The sequence below is a fragment of the Anoplopoma fimbria genome, chromosome 13 (assembly GCF_027596085.1).
Source record: "Anoplopoma fimbria isolate UVic2021 breed Golden Eagle Sablefish chromosome 13, Afim_UVic_2022, whole genome shotgun sequence".
Taxonomy (NCBI): domain Eukaryota; kingdom Metazoa; phylum Chordata; class Actinopteri; order Perciformes; family Anoplopomatidae; genus Anoplopoma; species Anoplopoma fimbria.
The window spans coordinates 7,508,119-7,522,468 of NC_072461.1; the positions used below are offsets into that span (position 1 = coordinate 7,508,119).

Consider the following 14,350-nt stretch of genomic DNA (forward strand, 5'->3'; position numbering starts at 1 on the left):
GTATCTTAGCCGTCACTCTGAGCAACAGATGCCAACTGTCCGAGAAGTTGCATGTGTCTGTGAAACAGGAAAAAGGAGGACTGAGAGAGCCTGATAAACATTAAACACTTGGATCTCATATCTGATACTTAGTGTAATATAGTGCTCTCTCTCTCTCTCTCTCTCTCTCTCTCTCTCTCTCTCTCTCTCTCTCTCTCTCTCTCTCTCTCTCTCTCTCTCTCTCTCTCTCTCTCTCTCACACACACACTCACATGATATACTCACATGCACTGTGTTGCGTCAGGTTTCTGTTTTTGTTACCATATGGTTTGATAAGAAGTGCAGAGGTGTATCAGTTGACTTTGTTTAGTTGTCTGTGTCATTAACCTGTGTGTGTGTGTGTGTGTGTGTGTGTGTGTGTGTGTGTGTGTGTGTGTGTGTGTGTGTGTGTGTGTGTGTGTGTGTGTGTGTGTGTGTGTGTGTGTGTGTGTGTGTGTGTGTGTGTGTGTGTGTGTGTGTGTGTGTGTGTGTGTGTGTGTGTAGGTGCCAGGGCGATGGCTGGAGTGCATACTCGGAGCGGGAAGGCCTCCACAAACTCCTTCGGAAACAGACCTTTGAGTCCGACGTCGAGCCAGACAGCCAGCAGAAGCCAGTGAGAAACACAAACACAGTCAACATACACAGACACCTTCTGACTGTTTATTACCCAATAAAAGAGAGAAGTATCAGCCTCATTCAAAAAGCATTCTTCAGATCCAGTCTTGTGTGGCGTGCAGCATTGCGACACCGACAGAAGAGGGAAAGAAGTGAAGAATTGTTCCTGTCCTTAACAATTCTTAAGACCTGTCTTCCTCATGCTGTGCCAGTCTACTGTTGTGTATCAGCACTGTTTTATCAGATCATATTCTACATTTGCTTGTTGTTGAAACAGTTAAGCTAGGCCCAGTGTTTAGGTCCCATTGAAATAGAGAACAGGTAATGGAAATATCCCAGTCCTGATACAGCTTAGTATACTTTAATAAGTTTTAACTGTGTACGTTTGAAGAGTCCAAATGCAAGAGCAATAGTTTGAAATTTTGGGAAATTAGCTTATTTGCATAGTGAGAAGGTTTGCCCGAATAACACTCTCAGAAGATAGAGCAAGTAAGCAATTATTTTATTTTGGCAGATTAATTTAGTTTAGCATAAATTCTAGTAGCCTGACTCTATCCAAAGTCTAAACATATGCCTACAAGACACTATAAAGATCACAAATTTAAAAAAAAATCTAGCCTAATGGTTAGGGCACATACAGCATTAAAAATAGAAAAAAAGTAGAAGCCAGGCCACGATAATTTCCTCCTTGCTTTATACTTCCCCTATAAACATGAGGCTGGTACAGATCTTCTGCAAATATGTTGCACAAAGTTAAAGTGTCTTTTGTTAGTGGAAATCCATTAAGTGAGAGCAGTATGGTAGTCCATACTGATCAAGGCTTGAGAGACCATGTTGATACTCGATGTGAAATGGGAGGGAGGAGTGGGAGGCTGGGCTGGGGGCGCTTTACCAGTGCACACAACAGTGTTTTGTTATTCCTATCACTCTTTCCACTGCAGCAGCTCTTTCAAGTTTACTCTGCCGGGCTTGCACGAAACTAAACCTGAATATTCTTCATTCTCACTCTTGTAACCTCTATGTGTTAATCTCGTGGCGATGTTGTGGTTGAACATGTGGTATTCATTTTGTTTAGATCTTAATTTACACTCTAGCTTACGTCTGCATGCCTCAGTCTTTTACTTTCATCACAGATCCTTACCCCAGTAGTTGACTGGCATTATTTCGAGCCAAGTTCCCATCCTCTCTCACTTCCCTCTCTCCAGCTCTTTTGTCTCACGGTGGCCAAACCCCTAATTCCCAGGATCAGGCAGTCGCAGCCAATCCAAGTCCCAGTCAGCGCCGCTCCCAGCCGTCCCTCACCACCAGCCAGTCTCACCAGCCCCCTCCTGTCACCCCATCCTTGCCAATTCTGGTTAATCACCACAACCAAAAGGCCCTTATTACCGCTGCGGGCTTCCCATGAGCTACATGCCAGAAAGAGAGAGTGACAGGGAGGGGAAGAGAGGGAAAGAACGGCACTATTGTGATGGTCGCTTGGAGCCCCAACAGGGTGAAGCTTCACCAGGGTTGAAGCTCGGTCAGTCCTTGCCAGTGGTTTGAGAGTCTCTCATGGAGAGACTCACGGATGATGGGAATAAAAGAGACAAGAAGGACGTAGAATGGGAGCAGCGAGGTTATGCACTGCCCTGTAGCTGAGTCTGACTAATTCCATATGGCGCCAGTGCCATCCTGAGAGACCTCTGAGGCTCCAATCAGTTAACGTTATCACAGTTTAATGTTAAATTATTTCTATACAGGAATTATAGGTTCATCCTAGCTGTGGATATGTTTGATATCACTTGAGATAATGTGCTTTTGTGCTTGCCTTAGCTTCCTTTTCCCCAGAGTCCCTAAGGACAGATGATTTTAAAGCTTTTTAAAGGATGGTTAATGTTAATATCGGAGTTTGGATATATTTGAATAAGGTGTTTGAGATTGGTGGTATCAATACATTGACGCGCACCAAATGAAAAAAATTCTGTACATGCCACACAACACAGCAGAAAACAAGGTGGAGCTCTCTGAAGCCACAGGGCAACATAAATATTTTACAACAGAAGACATCTTTCGTGCATATCTCAGGCTTGATTCACCTTACTTCAGGCCATCTGAGAGGTACATTTACATATCACACTGCTATGTTAAGTTAGTTAATACAATTTTGTCTAACAGGGCTGTGTTGTTGCTGGCAGGGCATTGGATGTCAAAAACATGCAGCATCTTGCAAGCTTGTTGTCCGTGGCTTTTGTTGCTCTGGGTCAGTGGGCCTCTTTGCTTCCATCATTTTTGCCCGGCATGCCATCAGCCTGCTGGGAGATCTCTGGTTACAGAACTTAATCAGCTAATGTACAATGCATCAATATCACTAGTGAGGAGTAAGTCAAACCACCCTATTGTATGACAAAATTCAATGACCTTATATCCCTCATTCTGGAGACTTTTTTTTAGGTATCTAACTATGAAAATACAGCAAGTAATCAACATGTTTATAACAGAGATGGAAGCAGCTGCTTAAGGTTATAGTAGGAATCATGTCACTTTACTCTCTGAAGCATACAGTGAACATAAACATGAGCGAGCTGTTGTGTGTTCTCTAAGTAAGCCTTGATCAGGCAAAAACACACAAGAGACTGTCATTGTCTCCAGGCCAAAACAGAAGCTGTCTAGACTGCATAAAGGCCTGTAAGCTGTTTGTTGTGTCTGCTGACAACATAACCATGAAGACTGTGTTTCCAATGTACTCAATGTTGTCGTTCTTCCACAAAATGCTGTTGAAGTTTGTAGTTAATAATTTGGAAGAATGGGCTTGGTCTAAATATTCATTAGTATAGTATGCCTTACCCTGCACCCATTTTCTTTGATATCTCTCTAAATAACATCCCTCTGGATATTCTGCCTTAATACCCCCTCATTTCGCTCATCCTTTGTTTTTTCTCCTCCCGCTCACGTTTCATTCCCCTCACCCTATTCTCTCTGTCCTCCCCCACCACCACCCCTCTCTTTCTGTCTTTGCCTCAGGTCAAGTCTCCGACACTAGCGGGGCTGAGTAATGACTCTGGCCGCACACTGACCTCCTCCGACTTTAACTTGCGGTGTTTGACCCCGGACCAGAGAGTGGAGGGGCTGCTGGCCTTCAGCAGCCACGAGGAGCTAGACCGCCTCAACCAGGATGCACGGCACGGGAACAGACACCCCGAGCTGTTTGCTCTGTACCCACCAGCCGACGAAGTGAGATATGGAGAGAGTTGGTACTCACATGCTGTAATATTATACCAGTGCATAGATGCATATTAGAACCATTTGGGCAAGGGTTGGTCTGTCTTTGTTAAGAAGGCATACGAACCAAGATCAGACTGATGTGAACGTTATTCCCCAAATGTTTTCTGGATCTAAGGTTGTCTCTGGTTTCTTTATATACATTCAATACATATCTATGAGACATGCCAGGTATGTTAACAACATTGCAATACTTTCTTTAATAATAAAACTTAATTTTTTTAATAGAAAATGTATTTCATTTAATTAATTATTAATTAAAGAGACTGTTTTTAGTAATCAATAAAATAATTTAGGTTTTGCTTATTGTAATAATACACTGAAAATCTTTGGATTTTGGACTGTTGGTCTAACAAAACAAGCAATTTTAAGACATCACCTTGGGCACTAGGACATTGACATTTTTCACAATTTTTCACATTTTATCGACTAAATGAAAACAAGAAAATAATCTGCAGACTATTAATCTATTATGACATGTATTTTAACCCCTTTTCCCGCTGTGTTCCCTATATAAATGGACTTTATAGAACAGGAAAATTAAACGTACATATAGCCTTAGAAAAATATTTAGTTCCAGGCACCACTCCAATGTAATCACTATTAAGAGGGGAAATATATTTAATAAAACATCAGTTCACACCTTTCTTGCCTGTAAATAGATTTACTTCCATACCTCGCTAACACTCTAAAAGTTTTCCATTCTGTAGTTTTATTTATTTAATTTCACCTGCCCCCAAATCATAAACACCAGTGAATCTTGTTTAAGATCCTAAATCTCCTCCAAATGTAGCAACACCTCCATTTCTTTTTGCACAGTTTGATAACTTTCTCTGCTATTGTGCTCCAGGAAGATGCAGTGGAGATCCGGCCCATCCCTGACTGCCCCAAAGAGCACACTGGAGACCGCATCCTGATCCGATGCCAGGCCATCAAGTATGTCATACATTTTCATAACACTGTAGGAGGGAGGGGATTTAAACAGCTGCCCTAAATTGGACAAGGAACCAACAGTTAGCTGTGTTAAAGGGCAATTATTCCTACACCCACTAGTTTATGAAAATGACCTTTTGCTTAGCATTCAACATTCAGTACATTCTTGTCTGTCACATATGATCATGACTTAAAAGTCTTGAGTAGTTGTTCCAAAAAGGCTTGCAGTAGATGTGACTGACAGCGCAGTGTGGGAGAGAGGAGGAGGGCTGTGCTGTTGTTCTTCTCCATAAAACCCCCGTCCCTCCCTCTCTCTGTGGGACTTTGTCTTTTTCTCTTTATTTCTATCATTCATACACACACAAACACACAGAGCTGCACTGCATTTTACCCTTGATCTCACTTGTCCTTCTAGCATCCCATAAAACTGCCAAATGTTTTAGTTGAACTTATTGCTCCTCTTGCAGTGGTTTGGAAACTTCATCCCCTATTTAACTCCTCAGTTCAATCCTGTTATCACAATCATTATCACTACATTATTTTGCAGCAATAATCTACGGGAATAGAATAGCACTAAAGTTGAGTGTGTTAAATATTTGTCTCTCTTGCTATTATTCAATGAGTAATGTCCTTTTTCTTCTTGGCTTCATAGGTTTGAGATTGACGTTGAGCCCATATTTGCCACTATGGCCTTGTATGACCTGAAAGAGAAGAAAAAGGTAAGAACACATTGCTTCAAAGGAGTCCTTACAATTTCTAGCGTTGACTAAAAGGATGTTATGACTTATGTCCTGGAAACTTGTGTGACATGTTCACCTTGCCACATACAATACAAGGATGGGACACAATTACAAACCACTTGCAGTACAATAGCCCTGCAGTGAATGCTAGTTTGGTGGGGCTCATTATGTGTGTTTGTTGTGGAGACGGTCAGGAGTGTTTAGACTACCTGTGACCACAGGTCCACTCTTTACCTTACTATATTACACAGTTTTTGGTGTTTGTGGTTGGTGCATCAGTTATTGTGATAGCAGAAAGGTGAAATCCCAAGAAAGGTGATTCTTATTAAAGCACAGTTTACACAGTCTGTGTAAAAATCTCAACTAAATATTATCAAAAATATCGAAACCTTCTATCATTATCAAATTTGCTTTCTTAAACTGTAACAAACCCATACAAAATGTTTCCGGTGTTGTTTGTTTACGTCATTACTGCTTGTAACATTAATGGGGCATTATTTAAGTCATAATCAGCTGAGAAACACAAAATGCTGTCAAAACATTTTCTATTTGGTCTATAGATGTCAATAAGACCTATATGACTAATTTAATAGGAGACAGTTGCCGTTTTTATAAGGGAGGTTCAAAGGCAACATACATTAATTTCGAGGAAATAATTCGTAGTTTTGTAATGCAAGACAGAGAACCCCATGAGTTTGTATGTGTGTGCATGGGTGTATGAGGAGCAAAACGTAACGCGCTTTGGATGAAAGAGTTATTAAATTGCAGTCTATTTACCAAAGAATACAATGTTCACTGTTGGTCACTGTGTCTGAGGGTTTATTTGTGGAAATGCAGCAAGAGGATGCATCTCAAAAATCATGATGACATATGAGAAATGGAGAAAACATCAATAACAGAGAGGATCACTGGTCACAATGATACCCTCATGAACACGGACTGAATTTGAATGATACCTTTGATTGAATTGAACATGATAGGTGTTGTACAAGCTTCAAAAATGGCATCAGACTGGGATGTTCTGCTCGTCTAATTTCTTGTGTTTATTTTTTCCACCCCTTGTTTCACGGTAGCTGTTGCATGCAGGGAGGTCTGGTACTTCCTTTTGGCAGTCAGCATTTAGGGATCAGTGTAATCTATAAGATTTTATGTCTCATCATCCTCACATACTTATGCCCCTGGGGGTCGTTATGTTTTGGTTCTATAACTACTAATACTGTGCCGTATTTTCCCACTCACCCATTTTGAGCCACGGATGTTTGCATGTTTTCTGTGGATTTACACAGCTGGATAGTTTTTTGGGATGGAGTGACTAGAAGGATTTAGTTGGTACTTAAGTGCTCATGGATCTCTCAGATGGGAACGGATTTTAGCCACCGGCCTCGCCCTCTTCTCAGCGCTGCCCAGCTGGTTTCTAGCTTGTCTGCAGGATGGACGGCTGTAAGATGGTCCTCAGAGTGAGATAGTGCAATTGAATGCCCCATATTTTTGAAAATGGACTTCATATAAGCCGGTCTGTGGACAACACAAGCAGAACAAGCTTTCCACTGTGTGGAAAATGTTGTCTTTTATGTCAAAGGGAGCACTGGTCATGAATATTTTCACTTCTGTTTTCCAGAAATGTCAGTGCATAAGATCAGAGCTGAAGTGTTACATTGTCATTCAGTTAAGATGCATAATTTGATCACATGTTAAACAGAAGTGTGTCCTTGTAGAGGTCTTTACAGCATCCTGCCTATTACATTGAGCAAAGACAGATCCAGACTGTTAAAGAGCTATGAAATGTGTCTCTGTCTGAGTGAAGGAGAAACTGCCAGGCTTGTTTTATCACTTAGTTTTAAATGCAGTGGAACTGTGAAGCATTTGCTACTGACCCATTTATCCCTGAACCCCTCATTCTTTTGCTTTCTGCCTTTTTCCAACTCTCTTCAGTATACAGTATTTTTTTTGTCTCCTCAAGAGTGTAATATTTGATTTTCATCTTTGCCTTTTTTTCTCTCTTTTTCCCTGCGTGTCCTTACTTTTGTCTCTGTATCCCATGGGGATTGTGCTGCTCTGTCTCTGTTTGCCTGTTTTTTTTTGTTCAGTCATTTTTGTTGTTTCACATCTGTGTAATATGCAGCAGATGTTCATATAATTCCATATAATACTTTAGTTGATAATCATGCCTCTCTGTCCATCAGCCAAAGGACAGACACAGGATTTGACCAAACCAGGGGGCCTACTTATGATATCAGATTGATGGATAAAAACAGACAAATGCTCTAGAGTAGACAAACAGACAAATGTGTCATCACAGTAAAAAGAGTTGAGAAATGTCAGCTTCTTTCCAGGTTAACTGCAGGCATTAGTACTCTTCTTCCTGTTATTCTACTACAAGACCAGACAAGCCTAGTTTTGCTGGACCACAGTGTTTTTGTTCATATATGCAGTAGATACTCTGCAATCAGTTCGCTACGTCTTTCAATCTCTCTGTTGTTTGGTTGACAAGACATTTCTTACTCACTTACGCAGCAACCGCAGAGGGCAGAATAACTGCAGACTCATGGAGCTGCTTTGGAGAATGTTTGTGGTTAAAAAAAGGCGCTGATCTCTGTCCTAAATTTTTTTTAGAAAAAAGAAGGGTAACATTTTGCCACGCAGTAGCAAATATAGCAACACTGGGGTGGTCGTAAGTGTGCCACTTTAGAAAATGTCACGTAACAATGTGAACATTTGCACTTTGTTCTGTTTCATGAGAATATGAGGCAAGATATGCTATTCAAGTCAGCTGGCTTTGATTATTGAGAAGCCATTTCTGTGATTCCGAGAAGTCCTGTGTCAGTACGAGGTGGACTCCTCCACAGCAGGCGTTTGAGAACTCTCACTCATGTGGTAAGTGTGCCTCATGTTGACGTGACCGGGGTCATTTCCGTCACTCTACTGTGGAGTTTGGCTTTCTGGCTTGTCAGACCACTATTAAAAAAAAATCAGATATAAAACCTAGAATACTTTGCACAGTCTAAAACCTGATCACAGTTACTGTTTTCAAGATTCCAGTTTACCACTGGGGCAGGTTTGGCTGACCTAGCAGTCTTCTTTGGTGTGGTCAGTATAACGGAGGTCCTATGGGACAAGCAGAATGAAGGAGAGTGTTTGTTGGCTTTCCAGTGAAAAGGATCATATGATACACACCAGGACAGGCCAGACCAGGACATATGGCTTTGTTCCTAGCCCGAGGTCACTAGGAAGGCGAGTAAAAGACTACGTAAAGCCCCGTAGGCCAGATTTGATTATCTATTATTATATGGTAAAGAAATGGATGATGTATTCATGCAATATTTGAATCCCATTTTATGGATTTTTGTTGTCAATAAGTAATGTATTAATAAAAAAAAGGAAAAAAAAGGAAGGCAAGTAGAGGAACGGTGGAGCTGACTGAACTGGATCCAGAATCAGTCTTAGGTTAGCATGACACCAGTTTCCTGGAGCTTTTTCTGAATCTTTATTTTGGAAAACATTGTGCCTCAGAGTGACATGCATTTTTTTATTCCCTGAATATGATGTCAGTAAAATATTTTATCAACCAAAGTATTAATGTGGTGAATAGACCTATCTCTCTCTCTGAAAAGTTAAACTTTTCACCTGTGTTTCCCTCCAGATATCAGAGAACTTCTACTTCGATCTGAACTCAGAACAGTTAAAAAACTTCTTAAAACCTCACACTCCACACATGGACCAGTCAACCCTGGCCAGATCTGCAATCTTCTCTATCACCTACCCTTCCCCAGATATCTACCTGGTCATCAAGGTAATAATGGAATCAATAGCACTTATGAATAAATCCTAACAACAGTATGTAGCAGAAGTAAAAGAGTTCTGCAATTTTCCTCCTGGCTTTTTATAGGTAATCCTACTTCCAGATTGGTTTTATATACCCTGTAATTCAGTTATATGCTGCCTTTGTGTCTCTTGCTCTTCAATATATGTATTATTTTTGGAGTGTGATTATTCTTAGCTTCTCTAATGGCTCATATTCTTCATGTATGTTTTATAGATTGAAAAGGTTCTCCAGCAGGGAGAGATCAGTGAATGTGCTGACCCCTACATGACCCTGAGGGAATGTGACTCTGCAAAGGTAATGGGGCAGAGCAATTATTATTTGTCATTAAACAGTTGAACCTCAATCAAAATATTGCAGATTTCATCTTTTAACGTCATCATGGAAACATCTACTGTTATTATACTATGTTCCTGGAGTTAAAGGCATTTTTTACCGTCTTCATTTAAAAAAAATAAAAAATAACTATAACTTTTCTTTTGGTCTTTCAGAACAAGGACAAGCTTGAGAAGCTGCGAGGTCAGGCGGAGACGTTCTGCCAGAGGCTTGGTCGCTATCGCATGCCATTCGCCTGGGCAACTGTTAATATCATGGAGGTCATCTCCACTGCTACGATAGACCGCGACGTCACTGACTCTGACAGCCTAAAGGGAGGTGTGTGCTTGTGTCTGTCTGTCCTAATGAATGTGATGACATTTGTGTGCATTTCCATAGATGGTTCATAGACTGGTGCATATTTATTTTTACAGGTAAATCCAGCAGCATTGACCGGAGGGCACAGCTTCCCAGGAGGAATTCTGAACGTTTCAATACCATTGATGATCAGTTTTGTAACGTGTCTGCCTTCAAACCTGCCACCATTACTATCAGCACCATCTTCAAACAGGTTGGACAGCTACCCACACACAAGGAGACTATTATTTCCTTGAGATACAACTTAGTGTAACACACAGACACGCTTGTGGTCGGACTGGTCTCATTCTTTGATCAAACATGACATTAATTTGGGTTTAGTATATGTTTCTAACATAATGAATGCACTGTTAAATAATATTTATGGATGTGTGCATTTAATGTGTTTTTCTTTTTTGGCCTGTGTGTGCGTGTGCGTTTGTGTGTGTGTCAGGAGGGAGATCGTTTGAGTGATGAGGATTTTCTCAAGTTCTTGTCTGAGATCAAGAAAACCTCCACTCCACAGAGGAGAGTCAAGACAATATCAGGTCATCTCTCTCATCACATCTAAACACTCACTCTGACATTTGTATTTCATATTATAAATTGAGGGAATGCTTCTACACTATGGGAATTAGGTTTATTTGCTGTCTTGCAGATAGTTAGGAGGATTCAAACCAGTCTCATGTCCGTCTGTTGAATATGGAGCTACAGCCAGCAGCCGGTTAGCTTAGCACAAAGACTTTATTACCTTTGGCCAGAGACAGGCTTGCTGTTTCCCAGTGTCACTGGTCTTTATGCTATGCTAAGCTAACCAGCTGCTGCCTTTAGCTTCATACTGAACACACCGCCATGAGTTCGCTATTGCTCTTCTATACTTACTCTCAGCAAGAAAGCTCATAAGCAGACTTCCCCAAAATGTAAAACTATTCTTTAATAGTTTTGTTTGATTTTTTTTATCAGTGTCTGTCTTCTTTGTGTATTGATTATGCAAAGAATTAAATGGGCATGAAGTGACATCATATGGCACATGCAGAAATTGACTTGTGTGTCTTCCAGGTTCCATAAAACTGGACATGTCCCCGATCCACGACACGCCTCTGGCATGTTTGTCCACTGAGCTCATCCCTCTGATACCTGTGGCTGAGAAGAACATTCGGCCAATCAGAGAAGTGTTGGAGTTCCCATCCAGTGAGGTGTATGTCCCCCACAACATTTACAGGTGGGGAAAGGAAGGAAATTTGTCTTACATTTTTCTCATCAAAATGTTTATACGTTTAATCGTTTTCTTTGTCCGAGTGAAGTGAAACTGCTTACGCAAAACCTTCACTTCAACAGGATGAAATACAAACAAGGTTTTGAAAAACAGATGATTCTTAGCTTGAGGTGTAAACAGGTTTGTTTCCTCTCATTGAGAGTCTGAAATACCAGAGGCAACATGAACAGTCATGCTGTACTCATCACCCAAGAGCTGACAACGCTTTGCTCTTTCTAGTGTTGCATCTATTTTTAGGCCTTTCCATCCAGGCTACCTGTGAAATTGTCTTCTAGTGGCAACTATAAGGAGGCAGCCTGTGTGAGACAACAACACTCACTTCCTAAATGCTTTTGCTTGTAACGAAAGATAAGTCACGTCTTGTGTGAACAAGTTCCCTGCCTGGTAAATAAATGCTGACCTTCTCTGAGCATTTGTTCAGAGGAATCTGCTGTATTTTCCTGTATTCCAGGTTTCAACAGATTACAGTGTTGTATAAAAACCACAGGTCGCAGTGAATTACTGGTTTTCTGGACTTTTGTTATGACCAAGATGTTGCTGCAGAGATGGTGCCATCTAGTGATGTATATTTGAACTGCTTTATTTTATATTTTGAAGGGCATTGCATGTTTTTTTCATGTATTCATTAAACAGGAAGTCTTCTTGGCACTTTTTCTCTCTCTGTGTCAATTTAGGAACCTGCTCTATATCTACCCCCAGAGGCTAAACTTTGTCAACAGGTTTACATCAGCAAAAAACATCACCATCAAAATGCAGTTTATGAGCGGAGAGGACCCAGCCTGCTCTCTGCCTGTAAGTGTGCTTTTTTTAATCTGTGATCTAACAGTGGCATTGATTTGTCCTGATAGTTCCACTGGATTTGATCATGAAATTGTGTGCATTTTTTAATTTAATTAGTATAACACAAATAAATACATACACTGAAGTTAACACCCAACAAATACCACTTTCAGATGTATCATCCCTCTAGAAAGGAACATTTGTCAAAAACAGTCAGTCTAAAAACAGTAGTCTGGTCTCCATATAAACATTGAGAAAAGTTCCACTTGCTGTAATTATTCCTCTTTTTCATACTGACTATTATGAGATGCCCTCCTAATGTGCTTTCAATTCAAGTGATATGGAACAAAATCCACAGTCCTCTTTTTGTGCAAATATGTATTCAAAAGTTTATCTTATACCTTTAATTTGTGTTTCCTCCCCCTGTCCATTCTCAGGTCATTTTTGGGAAATCAAGTGGCCCTGAATTTTTACAGGAAGTCTACACCTCTGTTACCTACCATAACAAGCAAGTACACATTATTGAGGCACATTATACTATTTGTGATTGCTTCTTTTTGTAATATTAATATTTTGTCTATTTAACTCTGTCATAGTGTCTCTTCCTGACTTTCTCTCTCACACTCTGGCTTGTGGTTTCCCCTGTTCTCTCATCTCACCCCCTCCATCCTCACCCATTCCTCCTTTCTTCTGTTTGTCCTCCTCTATTACTCTCTATTTATTTTGATTTTTATCTTCAGGTCCCCCGACTTCTATGAGGAAGTGAAGCTGGCTCTTCCAGCTCGTCTTACAGAGAGACATCACTTGCTGTTCACCTTCTACCACATCAGCTGCCAGCAGAAACAGAACCAAAGTGGCAGCTGTGAGACGCTCATTGGATACTCTGTGAGATTTTGTACTTTACTACCCGACCATATTTCTAAATAAACACACAAAAAAAAGTGCAAGCATACTTATATTAGCATTGACCTTGAAGTACTGATCTGCCTAATAACATCCTGTACAACACGGATTACATGTCTAGAGACTTGTTAAAACACAGACCTACAAATTAAACAAGATGCTGCAGCATATGAATTCATTTAATAATAAATATATGTTAACTTTAGATGTTAAAGTGCACAGAGCTAACATACTAATTTTTCACTTTTTTTTCTTATCTAGTGGCTGCCCATAGTGAATAATGATCGACTACAGACTGGTCAGTTCTGTCTGCCCATTGTCTTGGAGCGTCTACCTGTCAACTATTCACTGCACACGCCCGAGGTAAACACATCTATTATATATATATATTTTACATTTATGTTTACATTTTAGGCATACCTTCTGCATGTCCATATCATGCTACGGTATGTAAATGCTTTGAACATATTAAAGACTGAACACAGACATGGAAGACAGTACACACAGTTATATTTCCTGTCTCTCTATTGTGTAGAAACTTCCTCCCCAGACTCCTCCGGTCAAGTGGATGGAGAATCACAAAGGACTTTTCAACCTCGAGGTCCAGGCAGTGTCATCTGTACACACACAGGTGTGTAGTAAAACCACAAATGTCTTTTTTGCTTACCCTCTCTTTCTCTTTTAGTCTGTCATGCCCACAACTAGTCTAAACATCACTGCACACATATACATAACACAACAAGTGACCATAATGTTGTAGTAAGGTATCCACCTTGAGGTATGACGGACGTACTGTCTTTTTAAACTTGTTTCTCTGTTTCTGTTATTGTTCCTGTGTCACTTCTTATTGCTCTGCTTCCCTTAAGTATCGCACTGTAACAAATCATCTCTTTTCTGTACCAGGACAACCACCTGGAGCGTTTCTTCACCCTCTGTCATGCTCTGGAGGGTGGAGCTACATTCCCACTGCGGGTCAGGGAGGAGAAGATTCCAGAGAACAAGCTGGAGCATGAGCTGAAGCTCAGCATCATCTCACTGTCCTCCTCCAGTTTAGAGCCTCTGGTACTCTTCCTCCATCTGGTGCTGGATAAACTCTTCACCCTCATCATGCAGCCCATGGTCATTGCTGGCCAGACTGGTGAGGAGTTAGCTTATTTATCAAGCAAGGACGATAGACAGTCCCTTGCTCCAGCTTCTACAATGTGAAGATTAGCTGCTTTTCTCTGTTTTGAGACATCTAAAATTGTCAAAAACTTTGACCCTTAATGGGATTTTTCAGCATTTTTTTATTTTTTATTTTATTGGCTAAATAATGAAGAGATTAATCAATAATGA

At 40.6% G+C, this 14,350-nt stretch overlaps 1 protein-coding gene across 2 annotated transcripts in view; it reads left to right on the top strand.

Annotated features, from left to right (window-relative positions):
- Nucleotides 1-14,350, top strand: part of dock8 (dedicator of cytokinesis 8) — a 51,550-nt gene that overhangs the window by 13,716 nt on the left and 23,484 nt on the right. For both annotated transcript variants that reach the window (XM_054611742.1, XM_054611744.1), the window contains exons 5-20: nucleotides 523-631; nucleotides 3,634-3,843; nucleotides 4,742-4,827; nucleotides 5,477-5,543; nucleotides 9,205-9,354; nucleotides 9,601-9,681; nucleotides 9,876-10,038; nucleotides 10,134-10,270; nucleotides 10,511-10,604; nucleotides 11,116-11,278; nucleotides 12,007-12,124; nucleotides 12,550-12,620; nucleotides 12,853-12,997; nucleotides 13,277-13,378; nucleotides 13,551-13,646; nucleotides 13,919-14,153. In XM_054611742.1, the coding sequence (XP_054467717.1) occupies nucleotides 523-631; nucleotides 3,634-3,843; nucleotides 4,742-4,827; nucleotides 5,477-5,543; nucleotides 9,205-9,354; nucleotides 9,601-9,681; nucleotides 9,876-10,038; nucleotides 10,134-10,270; nucleotides 10,511-10,604; nucleotides 11,116-11,278; nucleotides 12,007-12,124; nucleotides 12,550-12,620; nucleotides 12,853-12,997; nucleotides 13,277-13,378; nucleotides 13,551-13,646; nucleotides 13,919-14,153 (2,027 nt within the window). The remainder of the gene's footprint in view (nucleotides 1-522; nucleotides 632-3,633; nucleotides 3,844-4,741; nucleotides 4,828-5,476; nucleotides 5,544-9,204; nucleotides 9,355-9,600; nucleotides 9,682-9,875; nucleotides 10,039-10,133; nucleotides 10,271-10,510; nucleotides 10,605-11,115; nucleotides 11,279-12,006; nucleotides 12,125-12,549; nucleotides 12,621-12,852; nucleotides 12,998-13,276; nucleotides 13,379-13,550; nucleotides 13,647-13,918; nucleotides 14,154-14,350) is intronic.